We start from the raw sequence: 23,943 nt of genomic DNA on the forward strand, positions 1-23,943 counted from the left end.
TTTTTTTTCCTCAAGCTACTGTGGTCTCTCTTTTGCTCTCACCAGCTCCTCATTTTCAGCCTGACCGCTGCCAAGAGCGCAGCCACGTAACAGAATTCTGCCAGCTCTCTGCTCTGCTCCATGAAATAAAATGAGACACAACAATGTGAAAGGTTTGGGGCACCACACTGGTGACCCAGCATAATTGAGGGTTTGCACAAAACAAAACTGCAAGAAGTTACAGACACAGAATAGTGAGTTCAGTGCATTTTCAGACACAAGTCCCAAACAGAACTAACTCCAAGATGGTCGAACTACTGGTCATGTGGCTTCTAGGCAGAAAGGGGCAGGTCTAGGAGGGCAGACGACGGAAGTCACATCAGAGGTGGAATGGCTGTCCTCCATTCTGCATCGGGAGGAAACTAAAAGGCAATTTGCAAACAACGTCAGCCTTTGGTTTGGAGGGTAACTACCATCATCATAGCACTTAAGCTGTCTCCCAAGCACACACATGTGACCCTGTAAACTGATGAGTAGTCCTTTGCCGCCCAACTTGTCCTCCATCATTTCCCTTTTACTAGCTCGTTGATTGCCTTTTTCTCTTGATTTTGTGTTTTTTCGATTTTCTCTTTCAATCCTCCTCCTTGTCCTGCTTTGGCCCTAATTATAATCTTCAGGATGTCAATGTGAAACAGCCGACCAATTAAACAATCAGCATGCTTCCACACCGAACACCCGTGGCAGCCCAGCTCCTTATTCGCACCTGCACTCACAGAGCCCGCGTTGCTGTGCTTTTTTACCTAAGAACTAACACACTGCCAATGATCCCTAACAGACCCATCACAGTCTCAAACCTTCACTTTTTATTTTTAAATGTTTTATTGAAATACATATTGTATGGTGGACACACAGGTGCTAAAGTGATCAAGTTTCCTCCCACAATTCAAAGACATGCAGGTTAGGTGGATTGGTGACACTAAATTGTCCCTACTTTGTGTGTGTGTGTTCTCCCTCTGATGGACCAGTGTCCTTTCCACTCATTGTTCCTGCCTTGTTCCCTATGCTTTCTGGGATCCAGCTCCCCGCAATGCTGCTCAGGTTGAAGCAGGTTTGAAAAATGGATGAATGAATGAATCCTGTTCCATTAGCAGCAGCAATTGATTCCTAATTTAGAAAGTGGGCGAAATGAACATCTACAGCCACTGGCGCCGTCTAGATCTGAGTTTGACACCTCTGCTGTAAAGTTTCCCAAGTTTGAAAGAATCCGAGTGTTGCCTGTGAAGAGTAGGCACCACAGTCTTTAGACAGTGAATGGCTGGTGCCTGGGATAACCAATGGTCCAGGAGACCTTAAATTGAATTAATTGGGTTTGATGTATTATGAGAGGATATAGCGGGTTGGATAATGGATGGATGGATGTAGTATCACAGGGCCAAACAAGAATACACATCTGAGAACATCCTGTTAAAATGTTTGTAGTGAATAACGAAGAAATCCTGTACTACAAAGGTTTCACCCACAAGGCTTCTTCCTAAAACATCCTCTTCTAGTTCCTCCAGTCCGTGAAGATTAAACCGCTGCTGGGGTTTTCGGGGAGAGAGCAAGTGAAACTGAACAAAAGACTTGACACTGAGAGAAAGTAAAAGCTAAAACTGCCGTTATCAGTTCAGGAGCTCAGTACCATCAAGTGACTGAAGCTTAATAATTAATTCTTCCCTTATGATGAGCGCTGGGCCAGAGGAGATTCAGATTCACACACTCCTAGAGCACCGCAGCTAACTGGCTCCACACGTCTGAGAAGTGCTTCTTCTCTTTTTAACTACTATATCACAATGTGGCATAACAAGGGTAAACAGAGTTTAGAAAAGCATTGTGGTCTATGTGTGTGTTCCATAGCTATATTCTGGCATGGCATACTTGCCTTTCCAATTATACGGTATTGTTAACTCAATAAATTATTTGTTTAGGCTTGAAGTCAGAAGGTCTGTGTTCTACTGGTATCGTTTGGCTGATTTGTTGATTCGGGTCTTTTGAGTACTGAAAGCTGCCTCTCCTGTGGCTCTTCACAATATGCTCTCTTAACGGCTGTCTTTTTGATGGGGTGTGATGCTAACTTATGTAAAATGCATATTTCACCGTTCATATTTTCATGAATATACTGTTTTCCCGGGTCCTACCTGCATGGAGTTTGTATGTTCTCCCCATGTCTGCGTGGGTTTCCTCCGGGTGCTCCGGTTTCCTCCCAAAGTCCAAAGACATGCAGGTTAGGTGCATTGACGATCCTAAATTGTCCCTAGTGTGTGCTTGGTGTGTGTGTGTGTGTGTGCGCCTTACGGTGGGCTGGCACCCCGCCCGGGGTTTGTTTCCTGCCTTACACCCTGTGTTGGCCGGGATTGGCTTCAGCAGACCCCTGTGACCCTGTAGTTGGGATATAACGGGTTGGATAATGGATGGATGGATACTGTAGCTGCCAGATCTTTCAACCTTACATCGATTCCTACACTGTCTTCACTGAACAACAGAGAGCACACACGGCACCTGCAACAACATACAGCTCACGTTTCCCATATGTCCATTGATGTCTTCAAATGTCAGTGAGGCTACAGAAAGTTTTTCCCTGTTTATTTTTTAACATGCGCAGGGTGCTCTCAATGCCTATGTGACACACATTTAAATGTTGAATTGGGGAGTTTTTAGGAGAATGTTTTTACTGTAGACAGTCCATCATAATCCGAATCTTCGCTCTTTGTCGGACCAGGTTAACGAGAGCATCTCTGATCTTTGCAGTTCCAAATCACCGACCTCTACTTTGAGTGCCACCTTCATGAGGCATCAGATTGGTTTAGAAATGTGACACTCGGTGAATCGTCTGCTTGTCCCCACACAGCTTTAAGGATAATTCACTCACGGTTGTCTTCCACGTATCTGGCTTGTGAGACTAGATTCAATGATGCATGCTTGCTTTTACAGTATGGAGGTGTATGTGTACCTTTTCTTTAAAATAAAATCACTTTATATTGTAACTGTTTCTCCTGTTTATTTTATTTTATTCTGCGATACTGTAGAATAGGCTTTTCTTCTTGCTCCCCGGGCTCCTCTGTATGTTTCAGTTTCCTCCCACATCTCAAAGACATAGTTAGTTAAAATTCCCGACAACCCTATGTTGGCCAGTTGAAAGGTAGTATGCCCCTTGATGGACTGGTGTCCTCTCCGAGGTTGGTTGCTGCCTTGTGCAGAGTCCTTCCAGGACAGAACTGAACTGGATAAACAGAATGGAAAGTGCAGTCACTCAGTTTGTTATTTGATTCTTGAGGTGCATAAAACCTTCTTTGTTTGGTGTCAGAAAACAAGCCAGACGTCTGCTTGGACAATTTACTTTTTGCTAAACAATTCCATAATTTCACTGCCTGGTCTGTGCGCGACAAATGTTTTGGCAAGGTGGCCCAGTGTGTATTGGGGTGAGCCGTTTGGCACGAGGCTGCCTGATGCCCTGTGTGACCCTGAGTGAACTGCTTCAACTCACAGTGTCTACAATGTCCAGATGTCGAAAGAGCTGCACCTGTGTTTTGTTCTGTAAGCCACTTTTGATAAAAGTCTTTTGAGTTTGACTTAAGCAGGGCTCTGCTTTGTGTTCACCTTTTCATGATGTACCCAAGATTTTCTCCCTTCAAATATTTTCAGGTAGCATATGGCATATTAAAGTAAATATTTTGTAATAGTTGACATTAGTGTTTACATTTCGAAGAGATTTTAAACCTGGAAAGAATTTTCTTTTATACTCCTATGGGTGCAGAGTCCTGGTACCAGCTTGAAGGGTGGGGTCGATTTGGCCATTCTTCAAACTTACATTTATAATTTTGCTGGCTTTCAAATCTGTTTAGTCTAATATTAACAGCCGCAGGTTCCATGCAACTTTGGATGCAAGGCAGGAAACAGAGGGTCCATTTCATCAGATGCTCCTACATTTACTCGCTCAAACAGGGTGACTTTAGAGCTGCTTACTAGTAGTGGCACATTAGTTAGTGCAGCTGCAATATGGGTCTTTTGTCCTGGGTTCAAGTCACCTAATTGGTCTGTGCCATTATGGAGTTTGCATGTTTTCCATTTGTCTGTTTGGGTTCTTCTCCCTCACCCATTATGTTCAGTTAATTGGCAACAGGAAACTGGCCTTGTGTGCCTTGTGTAGTTATATCAGGAAGCATTATGGATTTAATTGGGATCAGAAGATAAACATAGTCATAAAAACAAGTCAAAATCAGAAAGTCAGTTACAGTAATCCCTAGCTACTTCGCAGTTCACTTTTTCGCGGATTCACGACTTCGCGGGTTTTTAAATATAGTAGTAGTATTTCCTAGAATAACAAAACAAGTTCGGTGACTAAGTGCGTTGTAACACGGGCTGTGATTGGTACATGGGAGGGAGACAACAAATCACAGCTTCCCGCTTTCTAATCAGTGCCCGTGATTGGTGCTTTGACTGATGCCCAGATCCCACAGCATCTCCCCTTGTCTCTCTGTCGCGGCCATTTCGCTTCAAGCTTTCTCGCCGAGCGGTTTACTTTACACTGTACTGTGTGTGATTTTTTTGTGGTTTCTTTGTGTTGAACTTCGCTTCAGTTTTCACCCCCTGCAATGGCTCCCAAACGTGCTCCTTCTTCCAAGGCTGCGGCTGAGCCTAAACGCCAACGAAGAATGATGACGATCGCTGAGAAGGTGAAACTTCTGGATATGTTGAAGGAAGGGAGAACGTTGGCGGTTGTGGCTGCAGACTGGCTAAGGATCTGCAAAGAGCGGTCACAGGAATGGGACGACGATATGGTTCGATCGGTCCAATTTTGCAACAAGGTTGACGACGTCATGACCGCCTATAAGCTGCTCTTCGACTGGAAAAAGAAGCAGCGGCAGCAAACTCTTGAGCATGCAACATACAGTTGGCCATGTGAAAAGCAATCCCGCCTCAAATCAATGCCAACCTTTTGTAGTGTTTGTCCCTGAGACTTATTAATTGTCATTGCGAAGCAGAGCCTTACTGGAAATTGAACGCGTTTGAATTGAAATGGGAGATTAGATGTTATACGGGGATGCGAGGAATAAAAACTGTGTCACCTGAGGCACTGCCAGTAAATATAGTTGCTTCAATTAGGTTGTTTTGTAGAGATGTGACCTGAAGTCTTGTGCCGTTACAAAGTTTCGGTGGTTGTAAGTTTCTGCTTCCTTGGCGAAGGTCGTAAACGAAAGAAGACACCACAGTGAACGCAGAAGAGAACCCGTGGATTAAATAAAACCTACACAATAACTGTAACAATCGTAACAAATGAACAATAAAATAGAAGAGAACCCGTGAATTAAATAAAAAGGTTGCTTCGTTGGTGAAGCAAGGAAAAAGGACTTTCTTATATGTCGTTCGTTTTTAAAACAGTGCAGAAGCTGTGAGAAAGCTGCTTCCTTGGCGAAGCTCGTAAACGAAAGAAGACTCCGCAGTGAACACAGAAGAGAACCCGTGGATTAAATAAAACCTACACAATAACTATGAAAATCGTAATAAATGAACAATGAAACAGCGGAGAACCCGTGAATTAAATAAAACCTACACAATAACTATAAAAATCGTAATAAATGAACAATGAAACAGCGGAGAACCCGTGGATTAAATAAAAAGGCTGCTTCGTTGGCGAAGCAAGGAAAAAGGACTTACTTATATATCGTTCGTTTATAAAACAGTGCAGAAGCTCTGAGAAGGCTGCTTCCTTCGCAAAGTAAGGAAACGACTGAAGAGACGGCGGGACGCGGTAAGTGTTCGGCAAGGCAGCTGAAGCGCTGCATTATGGGATCTGTAGTTTATTGTGTTACCAGTGCTTCATATCCCCGGGCCTCGCAAAAAAGAGCCAGTTCCTACTACTACTACGGATACACCTTCGGAAACCGTGGAAGAGGTGCCCCAGGAAATGGCACCACCGTCTGAAGAGACGTAAAATACAGTCATCGGCTGCGCAGTAAAAGTCATCATCACCTTCATCGTCATCATTTTTACTGCACAGCATATTCATCACCATCATCACGTCATATATAGGTACGTGTACTTCACTATACAGTAACTGTAAACTTATCTACCGATTTTATATTGCTTAACAGTTGTCCCTGTCATTAATAGAGTAGTAAACAGTACAGGGAGGGTTTAAAAACGTCCAAATACACGTTAAATTATTAAATAAATATGGTGTCCCTACTTCACGGAAATTCAGTTATTGCGGCCGGCCTTGGAACCTATCTCCTGCGATAAACGAGGGATTACTGTAGTCCAAATGATGAAATCAAAATTCTAAGACAGAAATAGGGTAGAGAAAACAAAGCAAAAAAGATATAAACTGGGTAATCTTAAGCAAAAAAACACACACACCATAATGAGTGTCCAGTGGAATCTATGATAACATTCTTCTCCGGTATGTAGCAGTTTTATTTTCAAAAAGGATTTCTTACTACTGTGCTAAGTGGCAGGTAAGTGTCATCAGCTGTTTGCATTTTATTGACAAGTTATCTGAAACGTTTTTCACACTTGAGCTGTATCCAAGATGTTCTGTTGGGTTCTGCCATAGTAACACCTAATATACTGTAGATAGATATGAAAGGCACTATATGATAGATAGATGAAGCTTTATTTACAAATAACAAAATAACTAAATATCTTCCATAATAACTAAAAAGGATGAAAATTAAAAAGAAACAAAACCTCTGATCTGGCAGTCCCAGTCCCAGCGGAGTATTATGCCATCATATTGCTGTTGGTATAAAGGAGCCCCAGTAATTTTTCTTGACACGTTTCTGCTGAATAATTCATTAACTGAAAGTCCTCAGTTTTAGTGTGTCAGAGAGAGGATGTGCAGCTTTGTTCATAATGGCGTTCCGTTTTGTTTTAACGCTCTGCTCCTCTACTACCTTAAGGGGTCCAGAATGCATCCCTGTCCTATTGGATTAGCTTGTTGATTCTGTGAGCTCCTCTTCAGATGATGTTACCAGCCCAGCACACCACAGCGTAGAAAATCACACCATTCTGTGTTGTCACTTATTAACAGACTAAAGTTCTGTATACTGTGTTATTTTGGCACTATTTGAAGCCTGGTTTAAAACGCAATGCTGACTTATTTACCACATTGTCCTGAATTTCAGCTTCATCTTCCGTTGTTTCCCGTGCAATATGAGAGAAGTTGTGAGGCCAAATTGCATCTTACAATTTTGCAGAAGAATTTCTGTCATGTCAGAAATTACAGTCAGCCATCTTGTAACGTGAACAGTCTCACAAGCGGATTTTCTTTTGTTTCCGTCCAAATTTCCGATCATCAGTGTTGCATTTCAGTATATTGTAGTACATTGGCTGAACATTTTTCTTTGAGCATTGCTGTTCTCAAGATCTTTTTCACGTTTTTGATTCCAAAAAGCTATCTACAATAGAGCAACATATACACAACAGAATGGCCAATGACAAAAGTATCTTGGGTAACTTATTGGAAGAAGACGAAATAAACACACACACGACTGTACACTGGTACATAGATTGCATACCTTGAATTTTCTCTCTAAAATGGACAGTCCATATTTGTCCGCACCTTCCCAGCCATCTACATGTCCAGTTATAGCTCTTTTTAACCTTGCAGTTTCAGAGCACAGTACAACAACTGTTTAACTTCCAGGTGCTGCGCCATTGGCAGCTTTTCTACAGAGGCTGCCTCTTTTTTTTACTTTGATTTTTTATTATTAATGTTAAGATTTGGTCTCTGTCTAGTTACTACAAGTTATATATATACAGTGGGTACGGAAAGTATTCAGACCCCCTTCAACTTTTCACTCTTTGTTATATTGCAGCCATTTGCTAAAATCATTTATATTAATTTTTTCCCTCATTAATGTACACACAGCACCCCATATTGACATACAAAAAAAAGAATTTTTGAAATTGTTGCAGATTTATTAAAAAAGAAAAACTGAAATATCACATGGTCCTGAGTATTCAGACCCTTTGCTCAGTATTTAGTAGAAGCAACCTTTTGAGCTAAAACAGCCATGAGTCTTCTCGGGAAAGATGCACCAAGTTTTTCACACCTGGATTTGGGGATCCTCTGCCATTCCTCCTTGCAGATCCTCTCCAGTTCTGTCAGGTTGGATGGTAAACGTTGGTGGACAGCCATTTTAGGTCTCTCAGAGATGCTCAATTGGGTTTAAGTCAGGGCTCTGGCTGGGCCATTCAAGAACAGTCACAGAGTTGTTGTGAAGCCACTCCTTCGTTATTTTAGCTGTGTGCTTAGGGTCATTGTCTTATTGGAAGGTAAACCTTCGGCCCAGTCTGAGGTCCTTAGCACTCTGGAGAAGGTTTTTGTCCAGGATATCATGCTTCACTGTGGGGACTGTATTGGACAAGTGATGTGCAGTGCCTGGTTGTCTCCACACACTGAGGAGAGGTAAGACACATGACAGCCAGTATGGAGTTTGCTAAAAGACAACTGAAGGACTCTGAGATGGTGAGAAATAAGATTCTCTGGTCTGATGAGACCAAGATAGAACTTTTTGGCCTTAATTCTAAGCGGTATGTGTGGAGACAACCAGGCACTGCTCATCACTTGTCAATACAGTCCCACAGTGAAGCATGGCGGTGGCAGCATCATGCTGTGGGGGTGTTTTTCAGCTGCAGGGACAGGACGACTAGTTGCAATCGAGAGAAAGATGAATGCGGCCAAGTACAGGGATATCTTGGACAAAAACCTTCTCCAGAGTGCTAAGGACCTCATTTTTTCTGTTACTACAGTACAGTGTACAGTACAGTATATTTATGTCCTTTTCCTTTTTCTGTGGCTTAGTTGTGTTTTTATGTTTTAGATTATGATTTTGCAAATGTGTTAGGATAGGTAAGTGACTTAGGCTAGGGTGTGTTTTGACTTACACCAAAATTCGCGTTACATCACTGTTGTAGGAACGGAACTGTGTCGTAACCCGAGGACCCCCTGTATATTAATAATAATAATAATTCATTACATTTATATAGCGCTTTTCTCAGTACTCAAAGCGCTATCCACACAGGGAGGATATATACATATATATATATATATATATATATTTTTTTTTAATGGATTTTTAAATTGAGGTTATGCTGCTGTCAATGCTGACCTGAGCTGCTTGTCTCTATTGCCAAACTGCGAACTTGAGAGATGTCACGTGGTGAGCACTGAAGATCCAAAGGCTACCTTATGTCCACAACATGTGATTGTAAGAGATTCTGAGGAACATAAAGTGGGATATATTAAATATTGCTGTACTCAGCTGGTAGCACGACTATCACTGCCACCAAAAGAGCGATCTCTCACCTATATCTGTGGAATAGCTCGTCTGAGAATGGCAAGGGCAAAGATCTGGACCTAGAATAAACATAAGGTGGAAATGACTCAAAAACTGGACCGTCTCGATTGCTTCTTAAGCTGAAAGAACTGTCACATCTCATGGCGAGTTATAGCAAGTTCAAGTATTTTGGCATTTTGGGTATTGTAGTCAATCGACCAGTCAATTAGCAGGAATGTTTCTTTGATAAATAAACAAGAAATATTTTTTCATATCTCTTGGTAGATTTTGGGCGCCACCTGTAGCCTGAGGATCACTGAGCTACAACCCAGGTTAGCCTATGCAGAAGTTTAGCTATGCACCCCATCATCCTAACCTCACACCTTCAGAGCCATTTTCTGGGGCATCAGCATTGAATACCAAGTATTGGGACTTCCTCTGGGCTGCTTCTCTGTTCTTTGGCCTAGAATCCTCTACTTCATTCAAATATGGTGTTGCTGTTGTACATCAATAAAAGAAGGATTATTTTTTGTATGATCGATTGTTTATTGAATATTTTCAGATAAGACAGGATTTCATTACTTCACATCCCAGTCAAGTCAATGCTTTAACTACCTCAAGTTGTTTGCTAGCAGACTCCTTGTTCCAGAATTGTGGACCTCCCAAAAGGCTGCATGAGCTCAGTATGCATAGCAGCAAACGTATTCAGTTTGGTTTCACTGGTGAATCAGGTCATGTTTGCACATTTTTCCCGAAATGAAGTGCCTGTATGGTTGTATTTGATCTCAAGCTTTCGTAAAAGTGTGAAATTTGGCACATGTTCACTTTATTATATCATTATTTGCTCTCAAAGACACGGAAGCCATTCCTCATTTTAAATTGTGAGATTTTAGAAGTAAATGAGAGTTGTCATACTTACTCTTAAGACTGTTCAATTCTCAGAAATGCCCTGTGTTACTGGAGTTGGCTTTTTAATGTCCTGTAAGTTGTCGAGACTGAATTATCAGAATGCTGAGGTGGGGTTCTGAAGGCTCAGGGACACGACACGTTTAGGAAAGGAATTTCTTTTTAGCATGAGAAAATGATAGGATAGCCTTGTGTCGGGAATGGTGCTTGTGTTTTAGTAAAGAAATGCCAGCCTATACACCAGAAGGACATTTGGCTGACCACTTGATTCCTGCTTCATTAGGGGTACAATATTGTAGGATTTTTGATAACGCACATTTTTGAAAATGATTGTATAATTATTATGGTCAGTGGAGTAGAAGGCTGCTATCTAGTTAAGAAGAGTATAAAAGTGGAGCGGAGCCGCACTGGCTTCCTACAACCTTGTACTGGCCAAGTGAATTAGAAAGCAAATGCGTAGTGTGCCCAGGTGGGCAAACTGCAAAAAACAATGAAAAGTATTGGGGCACCCCATTTAACTGGCAAAAGTAATAGAAAAAGTGCCTACGGCGCAAAATAGATCAGCTCATATCAGCCTGCTAATTCTTCTAGCAAAAGGTTCCGTCACTGGTGGCTCCGTCCTCGTTGAGGGTACGGAGAAAATGAGAAGCCACCTTCCGGCTTTTATGGCATCCAGATGGAAAGGGTGGGGCTAGGCGCCTTAGAGATGATACAATTAGCGACCACGCTTCATCTCAACCCAGAGTGGCATGGCTTACCTAAGCAGAGCCCGGAAGGGGATCCGCAGGCGCACATGCGTGGCAGTAGATATTCCCAACTTATATGTTCCATTTGATAGTCAGGAAGGGTTGAAGCCTGTCGCCTATCTTTGCAGCACTGAATGTAAGGCAGGAACCAACCCTCCAAAAATATCTTTTTTTATATGTTACTTAACCAATGTCTTTTATGATTTCATTCGAACTGGAAGTGCAGAACATTCCATTTGGTTTCCTCTCAACTTTATGTGATGTTGTCCAGACAGTGTGGCCTAGCAGCCCACAGGTGCTGGAGTGTCAACCACAGCATTGCTGGTTGTTATGCTTTTCTCAAGTTCTGAACCTGCTTGATCCAATTTAGGGCCATGGAGATGGTTCAGATTCTGACTATGTTGTCTGCCCAGTAGATCCTACCCCTTGATAGGATTTCTTTGGGTTATCATCATTTATTTTTTTGGTGGGTTGCAGTGAGCTGCTCTTTAAACTTTTTTCATATAGGCTAGAATTGTGGCTGTCATTCCAGCAGAAGTCCTGCTGCTGACCTTTTTTTCTGTGGAGAATTTTTGGGAAGGATGAATTGTTAGCTAACATTGTAAGGAACCAAAGTAATTGGTTCACGAGAGAACAATGGGCGAACAATGGGTCAAACGAAAAAGTGAACTGATAAATGAGCTGTCTTGAGACACAACAGATCGCTTTCTTCTTCGCATGCTTTGTTGTGTGTTCTTATGGCTGCTTGCAGTTTATCTCTCTGTTCCTTTTCTAACCTATTTCTCCAGTTCAGTGTTGTGAGAAGCTGATGCTCATCTGGTACAATACAATACAACATTTATTTATATAGCACATTTTCATACAAAAAAATGTAGCTCAAAGTGCTTTACATAATGGAAAAAAATAAATAAATAAAAGACATAGTAGGAAATTAAAATAAGTCACCATTAAATGGGCTGCTGGTGTCATCCAGCAACCTTGGAAGAGCCAGCAGTCCATTGTTGGGCCCACACACACCCATCCTGGGCTGGATTATCCATTTTTTAGAATGTAGTTTCCACTGGTATCTTCCAGTACATGATATATTGTTAAGCTGAAAGATTTCTGCTGAATCTACTTTATCAATGCGTTTCAGGATTTTGAAGACCTGGATTAATAATAATAATAATAATACATTTTATTTATATAATGCCTTTCCCATGCTCAAGGATTAGGTGCCCATGTGGTCTCCTCAGGTTTAGTTCTCTGAGTCTGTCATAGTAGGACATGTCCTTAAGTCCCGGGGTGCACTTGGGTGCTCTCCCCTGCACAGCTTCAAGTTCTGCTATGTCTTTTTTTGTACCGTGATGATCAGAACTGTACACAATTACTCCAGATGTGTTCTACTCTCTCCGGAAATTAGCATACGATTCATCCTAAGCCCACTTTTCTCTTTTTAAATTGCTATTTGTGTATTTGTAAATAGCTATTTTATGTAGTGTATTTAAGGATTTAATGCCAATAAAACTGTGCTGCTTTCCTGACAGTGTCAGCTAGAGAGCTACAGCCTATCCCAACACTAGTGGGTCCAAGAAAAGATTCAACCCTGGACACAGCCTTACTCTCTCACACGCACACACACCAGCCACTGGGCAGTCTAATAAAACACTGGAGGACACGTACAACTGAGAAAGCCCATACAGACTTGGTGAGATCATTCCAGCTTGGCATTGACAGTTCTTGTGTTTGGAGTCAAACCCAGGTCCTTGGCTCTGAGAAGCAGTGGTCTCAACCACTGTAATACACTTTTTGTTGCTGCATCCTGGATGTCTGTTTAGTTGTTGTCCGTGTGTGTATATTGCACATTCTCATCATGTCTGCATTAGGTTTTGCTCATGTTTTCCTCCAACATTGCCAAAGACATGAAGGTCAGGATAATTTGAACATTAGGAAAATTGTAATGAGAACAGGCCATTCATCCCAACAAGCTTGTTCATCCTAGATTGTCCAAAGTAACATCAAGTTGAGATTTGAAGGTTCATTAAAGCCTTACTCTCCACCACACTAGTTGGTCACTTATTCCATGTGTCTGTAGTTGTTAGTGTGAAGAAAAACTTTCTAACATTTGTGCGAAATCTACCCTTTACAAGTTTCCAACTGTTTCCCTGTGTTTGTATTGCAGAATTTATTTTAAAGTAACAACCGGGGTCCACCATACTTAACAGTTACTTTCATAATTTTAAATACTTGAGTCAAATATATTTTTATGTGAATTTCCCCTTGGGATTAATAAAGTATCTATCTATCTATCTATCTATCTATCTATCTATCTATCTATCTATCTATCTATCTATCTATCTATCTATCTATCTATCTATCTATCTATCTATCTATCTATCTATCTATCTATCTATCTATCTATCTATCTATATGCCATCTTAATCTCTGTTTGCTTGTTCAGCTCCTTGAATCTCTCCTCATAGCTCATACTTGTTAGTCGCTCTCCTCTGCACTTTCTCTAGTGCTGCCATGTCTTAATTTTGTAATATGGAGGACCAGAACTGAACACAATAATCCAGGTGAGGGATATGTGTGATGGGATGGCTCCACTGGCTCAAACCCTTGTCCTTTTTCCCTCACTTGATGCAAGCGCTTGTGTATCCCATTAGAACTTACTTGAATACTCTGAGCACAAAGGAGCGTCTCCTTTTTCATTGTAAGACACAAAGAGAAAACAACAATAAGCAGCATGCCTTGTTAAAGCTAAATCAGTAGAGCAGTGATGGCGAACCATTTAGAAACCAAGTGCCCAAACTGCAATCCAAAACCCACTTATTTATCGCAAAGTGCCAACATGGCAATTTAACCTGAATACCACCTAAAACTGAACACCAGCATAACCAAGGAGCTGGTGGTGGATTTTAGGAGGCCCAGGCCCCTCATGGACCCCGTGATCATCAGAGGTGAGTGTGTGCAGAGGGTACAGACCTATAAATACCTGGGAGTGCAGCTGGATGATAAATTGGACTGAACTGCCAATACTGATGCTCTGTCTGTCTATCTATCTACTGAGCTTTTAGTTTAGAAAAGCCACTCATACATTAACATCTTTTGTCTTAAAAGAAAAACATAATAACAGAGCTTTCAATGATACAAACAACTTTTTGTTGAAAGGTAAAAGTTTGCATTCGGTATGCTTTTGAACAATGAATGTGCTTTTTGCTGTTGTATGCATGCTGATAATTTGTCTAACCTTGGCTCATACTTTGTAAGTTTGAGAGCAACACATGCAGCACTGTTAGTCTGTTTCTGGTGTCAGATTTGATTTAATTCAAAGCTGAAAACAGCTGCGCACAAGCATAAGATGTTCCAAACAAAGTAAGGAAAGCAATCTCAAGTGCCTTCATTGACTTAAGATTATTTGGCAGAGAATTCCACACTTTAAGGATTTCATTTTCATAACTAACTGTGCTGTCCTTTGTCATCCCTTCGATCCTCTCAAGTGTTTCACGCAGGTCTTCCCTATTAAGCTCCGCCCCCAAAGCTTCCATTATATATTACGGGTCGTGGATCAGGTGTGGCGATTAGCAACTCCGGCAATAATTACAGATGCGGACGACTCCTCACCTGTGCGCTTAAGCGAGGACTGCCCGCATCACAAAACTCCCGGAAACCGCTCCGGCCACTCTACCATAACCCCCTTTAAGCCGCGAGTGCGGCAGTTATCTGTTAAAACTGGCCTTTTCAATTTTGAGCTGTGGACCCGCTATACCACATCCCCTCCAACCCCACCACGGGAATCACAGGCTCAAAAGGCTGCAGTCCGTGTCGCACCCTCAATCAGCATGTGTGCCGCCCGCCTTACCCCAGACAGGAGAGGAAGAAAGCGCTCCCATTGGGCTGCTGGGCAGAGGGGCGGGTGATGTGAGAAACGTCCTCCGGCGCGCGTGAAGAGGGGGAGCGGTGAGGGGAGCAGCCCGGCCCTGCATTCCTCTGGCTTTATAGTAACGAACTCTGTGCTCGGGCGACGGCACGCGTGCCCACTGAGAGGGCTCTGAGTGCCCCCTTTGGCACGCGTGCCTTAGGTTCGCCACCACTGCAGTAGAGTGTTGTACCGTGTTAGCCATAGATTGATAGAGGAGAAAGTAGGGTGAAATGACACCTTTTATTGGCTAACTAAATAGATTACAAATGCAAGCTTTCAAGGCAGCTAAGACCCTTCATCAGGCAAGGTGCCTTAGTTGCCACGAAAGCTTGCATTTGTAATCTATTTAGTTAGCCAATAAAAGGTGTAATTTCACCCTACTTTCCCTTGTTAAAGCTAAATATGCTACTCTGTTCTATCCCATAATAGAACTAAAGTATAGTCTGTGATAATAATTGCTGTTAATTCCACACTGATCCATAATAAATATTCGTCTGCTGGTCCTATTAGTTTGTAATATGTTATGTGGTGGCTCTGAGGCTAGGGATCTGCACTGGCAATCGGAAGGTTGCTGGTTTGAAACCCGTGAATGCCAAAAGGGACTCTGATCTGTTGGCCCCTTGAGAAGGGCCCTTAACTTGCAATTTCTGAGCGCTTTGAGTAGTGAGGAAAGAGCTATATAAATGCAAAGAGTTATTATTATTATTATGATGTGGAAGATGGTTGTAATATCTGCGCACTTGACGCACATATTTGCTTTCCTTAAAGATCTAGTTTTTCTTGCAGGCTTGTTACAGTTCTTTGCTGCTACTCGCTTTTAGAAAGTATCCAAGATTTATAACGTAACTCTTTTTCACAACACGTAGCATTTTCTACCTTTCAACTTAAGTGCATTGCAACCAGCATCATAAATCTGTGGGTGTCAGTGAGAGTGCGTTTCCATGTTCGTTAGCTCCAAGTGGAAAAGAGAGGGCATGTGATGTCAGGACTTTTCAAGCCCACACAGGGAGGTTGCACTGTCAAAGCTGAGAGGATTTCATTTTGCATACAACTACCCAAAGTGGTGTGCCAACGATGCTGAGTGTATTTAGAGTTTGATGTTAATTGATTGAATCCAACACTGGGTCAATGGCTGACAATCGATGCCACATTGCCTGTATGAACAGAACAGCGACTGCTGAGCAAAGAGTTTTCTAACTCCATTCCGTACTTAAAAATCTGTGTGGGCAAGACAGGCTGACTGATAGTCTGATTCTCTCAGTAGAGAAATTTATCACTATTAACAAATGTGAACGCTGGCCCGCCGGCACAGACAGACGGACAACATATTTTCACCCAACACACCGTTTATTAACACTATGTACAATATTTACAGTTCCAATGTCAAAGTCACGTGCACTCACAACCCCAGTGCCTCTTGCACCGATTCCCCCAAGTCCAGGGCCCACAGTCTCTATGCCTTCCTGGCCGCCTCCCGTCCTCTCTCTCCAGCTCAGTCCTGCTACCTCCCGACGTCCACGGCCCCTTTTATGGGAACCAGGACGGGTTCCAGCTGCTTCCCGGCACTTAGCGGTGGCCACACCCTTGTGTGGCGGAAGTGCCGGCTGCGCACTCGGAAGCCGTCCGTGTCTCCCCGGTCGTCTTCCCCGGCACTTCCTGGTGTGGCGGAAGTGCGGGCTCCCGGGATAAACAGGCACTGGGGCGCCGCCTGGCGGTGGCCACGGGTCCCTACAGGGCTGGGCTTCAAAGCCCACTACCCGAGGCCCCCTGCATAACCAGGACGGATGCCCCAACTCGGTCTGGAGGAGGCACACGCCCTCCTCTGGTCCTCCAAGGCATCCCGGCTGGGCTCCATCCCCGGCCAAAGACCACACGGGCCCCTTCAGGGTAGGGCTTCCATGCCCTCGACCCGTGGCTCGCAACAGAACCAGGACGGACGCCCCCTCACGGTCTGGAGGAGGCACAAGCCCTCCTCACGAGCCCAGCCGGGGACCACACAAAGATGAAGTCATTGCAGTCTATCAAACCATATCATCCAAAAGGAAGATTTTGCTATAAAATCCAGATTTGGTTAATATTTTATTACTGAGAGATCTGCATTCAGGGCGCAGTCTTGGGACTACTGCACTAATACAGGGTAGGTCCTCCTTTAACTTTCCCTGCAGCCTCACCTCTTCTTGGCATGGAATCCACAAGATGTTGTAAACTTTTCTTTGAGATTCTGGTCAATGTTGACCAAATTGTATCACAAAATGTCTGCTGATTTGTCAGCAGCACTTCATACTGTGAATCTCCAATTCTGCCACATCTCAAAGGTGTTCTGTTAGGTTCAGATCTGCTGACTGGAAAGGCCACTAAAGAACACAAAACTCATTGTCATGTTCATGAAACCTCTTTGCTTTGGACACGGTGCATTGTCATGCTGGAAGTAGCCATTAGAAGATAAGTTAATTGCGGCCAAAATGGGATGCGCATGGACAGCAACAATACGCAAATAGACCGTAGCATTCAGTCAATGATTGATTGGTATTAATCGGCCCAAAGTGTGCCAAGAAAATATTCCCCACTCCATTACACCACCAACACCAATGTAGACTATTGACACAAGGCATGTTGGGTGCGTGAATGTAAGCTGTTGTCGCCAAATTCTGATCCCACCATCCATGTGCCTCATTAGAAATCAAGATTTCGCAGACCAGACTACATTTTACCAGTCTTTAACTGTCCAGTTTTGTTGAGCCAGGTCCCCCTGCTGCCCCAGCTTTGTGTTCTTGGCTGACAGAACTGAAAGCCGACATGATCTTCTGTCGTCGTAGCCCGTCTATCTCAAGGTGTAGCATGTTGTGCATTCTGAGATGCTTTTCTGCTCACCACAGTTGAAGAGAGTGGACATCTGGGTTACCATTGCTCTTTTTTCTTACCAGCCTGGCTATTTTCCTCTGACAGCTCTCATCAGCAAGACATTTCCTTCAGAACTGGCTAATTAGATAATTACATGGATGAGTATGTGTCCAAGGTGGCACGGTGGCACAGTGGGTAGTGCTGCTGCCTCGCAGTAAGGAGACTTGGGTTTGCTTCCCGAGTCCTCCCTGCTTGGAGTTTGCATGTTCTCCCCGTGTCTGCGTGGGTTTCCTCCCACAGTCCAAAGACATGCAGGTTGGGTACATTGGCGATTCTAAATTGTCCCTAGTGTGTGCTTGGTGTGTGTGTGTGCATGCCCTGTGGTGGGCTGGTGCCCTGCCTTGCGCCCTGTGTTGGCTAGGATTGGTTCCAGCAGATCCCCGTGACCCTGTATTTGGGATATAGCGGGTTGGGTAATGGATGGATGGGTATGTGTCCAAGTGTTCCTAATAATTTTCTCAGTGTTGTCCCTTTTCCACCGAAAGGTCTATGCTTGTCACTGCTCTACGTGTGGCCTCACTAATGCATTATACAGTATAACTGAAGTAAAAACTCCCTTGACTTGTGAGCTACACATCGTGATATATAACTTAACATCCCGTTAGCTTTGTTGATTGCTTCTGAACAATGTCTGGCAGTTGATAGTGTTAAGTCCGGTATGACTCTTAAATCCTTCATGTAAGGTGTACTTTCAATTTTCAGACCTCTCACAGTGCATTCAGATCTTAGGCTTTTACTTCCTACATGTAATATTTTACATTTACTTACATTAAATTTCATCTGCCACAACTCTACCTAAGCCAGCATGCTGTCCAAGTCCCTCTGTAATAACTCGACGGATTCTCGATTATCTGCCAGTCTGCTTAGTTTGGTGTTACCTGCAAACTTGATCAGCATATTGATTACGTATATTCTTGTCCAGATCATTTTTGAAGGACACAATTTTTACAATCCCCTCATTCTGAAGAAGTTCCCCTCACCGTAGCCCTTTGGCCTTGAATTCACACTTCTTTTAGTTTGGTCATCAGACTCTCGTGGGTTATCTTATGAAAGGTCTTCTGAAAATCAAGATCAATAATATCATATGCACTGATCACTGATTGTATGCTTTGGTTACTTCCTCAGAGAATTTCAGCATTTTAGTGAAAACCGAGCTTCCCGGTCTGATCCCATGCTAACCACTTCTTAATTTAACTCTCCTGTTCTTGCCATGTGCTGCTCAGTGTTTTCCTTGATAAATCCTTCTGTTAATTTACCTGTGGTGTATGTTGCTTGGATTAGCCCAATCATAATTTTTGTATGTTTGGGATGATATTTGCTAGCCTCTGGTCTTTTTGGAATTTTTGGAGTGCAGAGATTTTTCAAAAAATATGTGCCAAGGGTTTATATCAAAAGACAAAGATTACAGATAGGATGAGAATGGAGTGGAGTTATCAGTGGAGCCCCAACGGGGGTCTGTCCTTGGACCCTTCCTTTTTCTGATTTACATTAATGGTATTAACTCCAGTGTAGTTAGTAAAGTTGTGAAATTCACAGGTGACACTAAAATTGGAGGAATGACAGGCATTGAGGAGAGAGCAGAAGCAATTGAGAAAGACTTGAGCAAACTTCAGAACTGGGTGAGCACTTGCAGTTCAATGCAGAAAAGTATCAAGTGCTAGAATTGGGCAACATGAATATCAGTTATAAATACAAGATGGGAGACACTGTCCTGCAGGAATCAAACTCTGAAGAGGATTTAGGGGTTTATGTTGACACAACATTTTCATCATCTAAACAATGAGGAGGAGCAGTTAAAAGGGCACATCAAATGTTAGGTTATATTGTAAGAACTGCTGATTATAAAATGGGGGACGATATGCTCAGGATAAGTAACGCTACTGTAGTGAGACAGCATCTGGAGCATTGTATGAACTTTTGGTCACCACAGTACAAGAAAGACATAGCAGCACTTGAAGCTGTGCAGAGGAGAACAACCAGGAGCATCCCAGGATTTAAAGACATGTCCTGCTGTGACAGACTCGGAGAGTTAAACCTGTTTTGTCTTGAAGGGAGAAGTGGTGGGTCTGAGGCTAAGGATCTGCGCTAGCATCCTGAAGGTTGCCAGTTTGAATCCCCATCACTGCCAAAAGAGATCCTACTCTGCTGGACCCTTGAGCAAGGCCCTTAACCTTCAATTGCTCCAGGGGCGCTGTACAATGGCTGACCCTGCGCTCTGACCCTAAGGGGTATGTGAAAAGATGCATTTCACTGCATGTTGTCCTGTATAACTATGTATGTGACAAATAAATAATTGTAATTAGAACTGAGCAGAGTAGACTGTCTGGGGACCTAATCCGGGTCTTCAAAATCCTCAAAGGCATTAGTAAAATAGATCCAGGAGAATTCTTTCAACTACACGTACTCGGAAGATAATAGTGGAAATGAAGAGGAAATGCATTTCAGACTTAAAACAAAAAACACTTCTTCATGCAAAGAGATGTGGATATCTGGAATAAATTGCTCAGCCATGTAGTTGGAGCAGGAATCTTGATAAGATGTTGGGACAGCTTAGCTATATGCTAAACAAACAGGCATGATGGACAGAATGGTCTCCTCTTGTTTATCAAGTGTCTTATGTTCTTATATAATTGGTAACTCTAAACCAGCACACGTGTGTGTGTGTGTGTGTGTGTGTGTGTGTGTGTGTCGTGGGGTCCAGGATTACCTTTTCACTTGCACCCAGTCCTGCCCACATAGATTCTAGCCCCCTTTAGCCCAAACTTTAAATAGGTGGGTTTGAACATGTTATGTTTTTAATTCTGTAGTTAGGAGGCCAAGCCAACACAGTAGTCTATTGTGAAATCTGAGAGGCTGCCCTTTAATTCTTTGTTGGGACGCTGTAGACGCTAATCGCATTGCCTGCAGTTTGTTGATGTCAAAAGTTTCAGGTGGAGATTTTCATTATTTTTTCCTTGAATTTCACACCCCCGAAACACACTTGAGGAACACCCCCCCCCTTCACATTTCCCTTCAATTTATTTTCTTCTTTTCTTATCCTGTCCTTGTTAGCCGCATTCTGCGCACTGAGCCAAACTCTGTGATCAATGAAAAGGCTGTCGGCTGCTTTCTGATTGGATAAGCACATTTCTCAGTGAAAAGCCTGGGAAGGGTGGTGGTGGTGGAGGAGGAGGAGGAGGAGGAGGGGAAGAGAGGGGCGTTTTTTTTTCACGGCCGAATTCCTGTGCGGTAAAAGAGAGAGAGAGAGAGAGAGTGAGGGGAGTGGAGGCCAACAAGAACCGGCATCTGCAACTGCATTAAAGAAAGGAAAACCTACTCCAGTGTGTACCTAGGAGCTCCACCAAACAAGACGGCAGAGAGGGTGAGAAGCATGGACACTGCCCGATCCATCCAGCATGAGATCTCGTCTCTGAAAGGTAGACGGACGTTCATTTGTGGCCAGCGTGTACATGTGATGTGATTTTGAGAGAAACTCTCTGGCATGTCCTGCACAGCATGTAGGGCACTTGGGGCTTGCTTGGTGATACCCTGCCGGCTGCAGCTCAACTTGTCAATGGGGTTGGAGCCTCATCTTTTCTAGTGTTGGTGATAATTATTGCAGGGATATAAATTCAAAATCTCGAGTGGTTTATTTATTATTTGTTGTGGTTATTCTCATTTAAAAGAAGGAACTTAGAAACCTTCTTTCACTTGTTTCTGAAAGAAAAGAAGGAACGCGGGGGGTCGTTTTCTGTGGGAAATTCTTTTGACTGCTGCCGGTTGATTTTTATTAGATGCAGAGTCAGTGCTGCACTGAAACTGGTATCTGTGCTCTGCAGCATGTGCTTCTGCACTCAGACTGCAGTGGACTACATCAGGGCGGCTCTCCCTGTCACACACACCTCTCGGGGCCGGCCCAGTGCCTCATGGCGCTCTCACGCGGGGACAGGTGCTTCAGCTGTGTTATACTGACAGCCATGTGCTGATATTTCAGAATGCCTGCATCTCCTCAGCGAATAGTTCATAGCATCCTTATCTTAGGTGTATCAGGCAGGGGGTATACCTCAGAGTCCATGACCTATCTTAGGATCACCGGGCAGCATTAAACATCTTTTAAATGCATTGGGTTACTGGCATCCCTTCTGGTGCTGTGACCTACTTTGCCAGGCATGACTCCATCCAGTTTTGTACAGGTCTAAAAAAGATTAAAGAAAACAGACAGATGACACAAAGCAAATTACCTTTATGTAATTATGCATATATTATATGTAACAGTTAGAGAAGAGCTCCTGCAGCATCCACCTGGTACAGAAACAAATTGGTAAAAGTTAATTCCATCCATCCGTCTCTAAATGCATCTGATCCAGTTACAGTTCACAGGAGAGTGTAACACATCCTAGCAGGATCCAAGCTTGCTCAATAAAATGATAAATAGGTTAGAAGCACCATGTTGAGGATGCTCAGCTTTGTCATATCTGCAATATGTAGCAAATCCACAGCAGATACTCAACCCAATGAATGTTCAGTTGATAAAATCCTGTCTGTAATGCTCCTTGAATTATTTTCAGCATGAACTCTACTTTCGTTTGATTTTTTTTTTCCTTCAATGTGTAATTTACATATCCTCCCACCCATTTTAACCCACTTATTCACCTTAAGGTCACAGGAAGCTGATGTCCAACCTGCAGGCTGTAGAAGCGAGGTGGAAACCATCCCTTCACCCACCAACACACAGGGAGACAACTGATGTTTGTTAGTCTGCTGTGGAGGAAAAAACTGGAATAAACCCTGTGGAAATACTGGGAGAACATGCAAACACCACATGGATAACACCTGGGTGCAGAATTCAATGCAGCAGTGGCTTTAAGCACTTTGCTTCAGCTGTGCTGCCCGTTTAAGCTGAAATCTAATAAGCTGATTTCTGTCTGTCCAGTGCCTACTTTCTGTTGGACTTATTTGGTGTTAACGTTTACAGTTAACCATGTATTTGAATGTATTTTGCATTGCTTATTCATTACATTTTCTATTCCAACAGGTGGCGTATCACAAACATTAGCACTGCTTTTACAAATCTCATACCAAATGGTATATAACAGAGCGGTACTGATACACACACACACACACACACACACTCACTCACTCTTGTCCCTTAATTATGGCGGATATATATATATAGTAATGAAAAATGAAAAAAGGTAGAGAATAAAGTTTTGTGAATCTGCCAGTCCCCAGTTTAATCATAACAATAAACTGAGGAAAAGAAAAAATCCAGTTATCATGGACATTATGTGCTCTTTAGTGACTCTCTCTTCAGGCTTTTAGCATTGCCTTCTTTCGTGGAGCTGGGTGCTTTTGTTTGTCTTCTTAGGGTGCATTCAGCCCCCCTCTTCACAACGTGAAGTGACTGGCACGAAACATTCTCAATTATCAATCTGGATAACATGTTTATGTCGGTTGGTTTACTTGACAGACTCAGATAGCCCTCTTACAATCCTAATCTTAACCATAACCATGTAACTGGGCAGCCGCCTAACATCCTCAACCTCCTTAGCAGAGCAACGCTGTGGAAGTCTGCACCTAGACTCTATTGACTCTGTGATGGGTGTTTCATGACTGACATGGTGCGTGTTACATGACTCGCATCATGGGTATTGCAAACTCCAGTTAAGATTTGTTGGTGCTGTTTCATAATGGGATTTATAAAAGCAGTTTGAATGTTTGTGATGTGCCGTTTGTTGGAGTGACAACATTTTATTACTACAGATGTTTGTTATGCTGTGCCTGTTGCAATGACAGAAACATAGCAACCAGACAGATACACAGACACACCTCAATATATATAGATAATACAGAGAATGAGGATTAGGGTCCTGAAGAATGCCTCCATTTAATAACGGTGTCCAAAGAACAAAACAAATCACAAATGTGCAAAAATAAATAAGATTGCAATAGCCATACCGAAAAGAAGCCCTCTGTTGGTGAAGTTTCATCCTCCACATTGGACGCTGACTCCCAGTTTGATGAGGATTTAAATACTGGTGGGACTGGAAGAGGCAGGGCTTGAATTGTCGCAGCTCATCCAGGGAGTTCTCATACATTCTTAAGGATGGAAAGGAAACCCCTGCGCTAGCATTAGTGTCACAGCTTCAGTCTTCCCTGCGTTCCTTTTCTAAGAATCTGCAAAGTGGTCCCTATACTGAAGTGTCTG

General features: G+C 42.9%; 1 protein-coding gene across 2 annotated transcripts in view; it reads left to right on the plus strand.

The window, feature by feature from the left end:
• The window catches only part of LOC120515930 (plectin-like), a 618,214-nt gene that overhangs the window by 122,687 nt on the left and 471,584 nt on the right, over positions 1 to 23,943 (plus strand). Inside the window, exon 1 of one of the 2 annotated variants that reach the window (XM_039737315.1) lies at positions 21,042 to 21,172. The exons of the other annotated variant lie outside the window; for it this stretch is intronic. Coding sequence (XP_039593249.1) covers positions 21,127 to 21,172 — 46 coding nt within the window. The 5' untranslated portion in view covers positions 21,042 to 21,126. Of the gene's footprint in view, positions 1 to 21,041; positions 21,173 to 23,943 lie in introns of those variants that run through there. 2 annotated transcript variants of the gene reach the window in all.

Source organism: Polypterus senegalus, chromosome 15 (assembly GCF_016835505.1).
Source record: "Polypterus senegalus isolate Bchr_013 chromosome 15, ASM1683550v1, whole genome shotgun sequence".
Lineage (NCBI taxonomy): Eukaryota > Metazoa > Chordata > Cladistia > Polypteriformes > Polypteridae > Polypterus > Polypterus senegalus.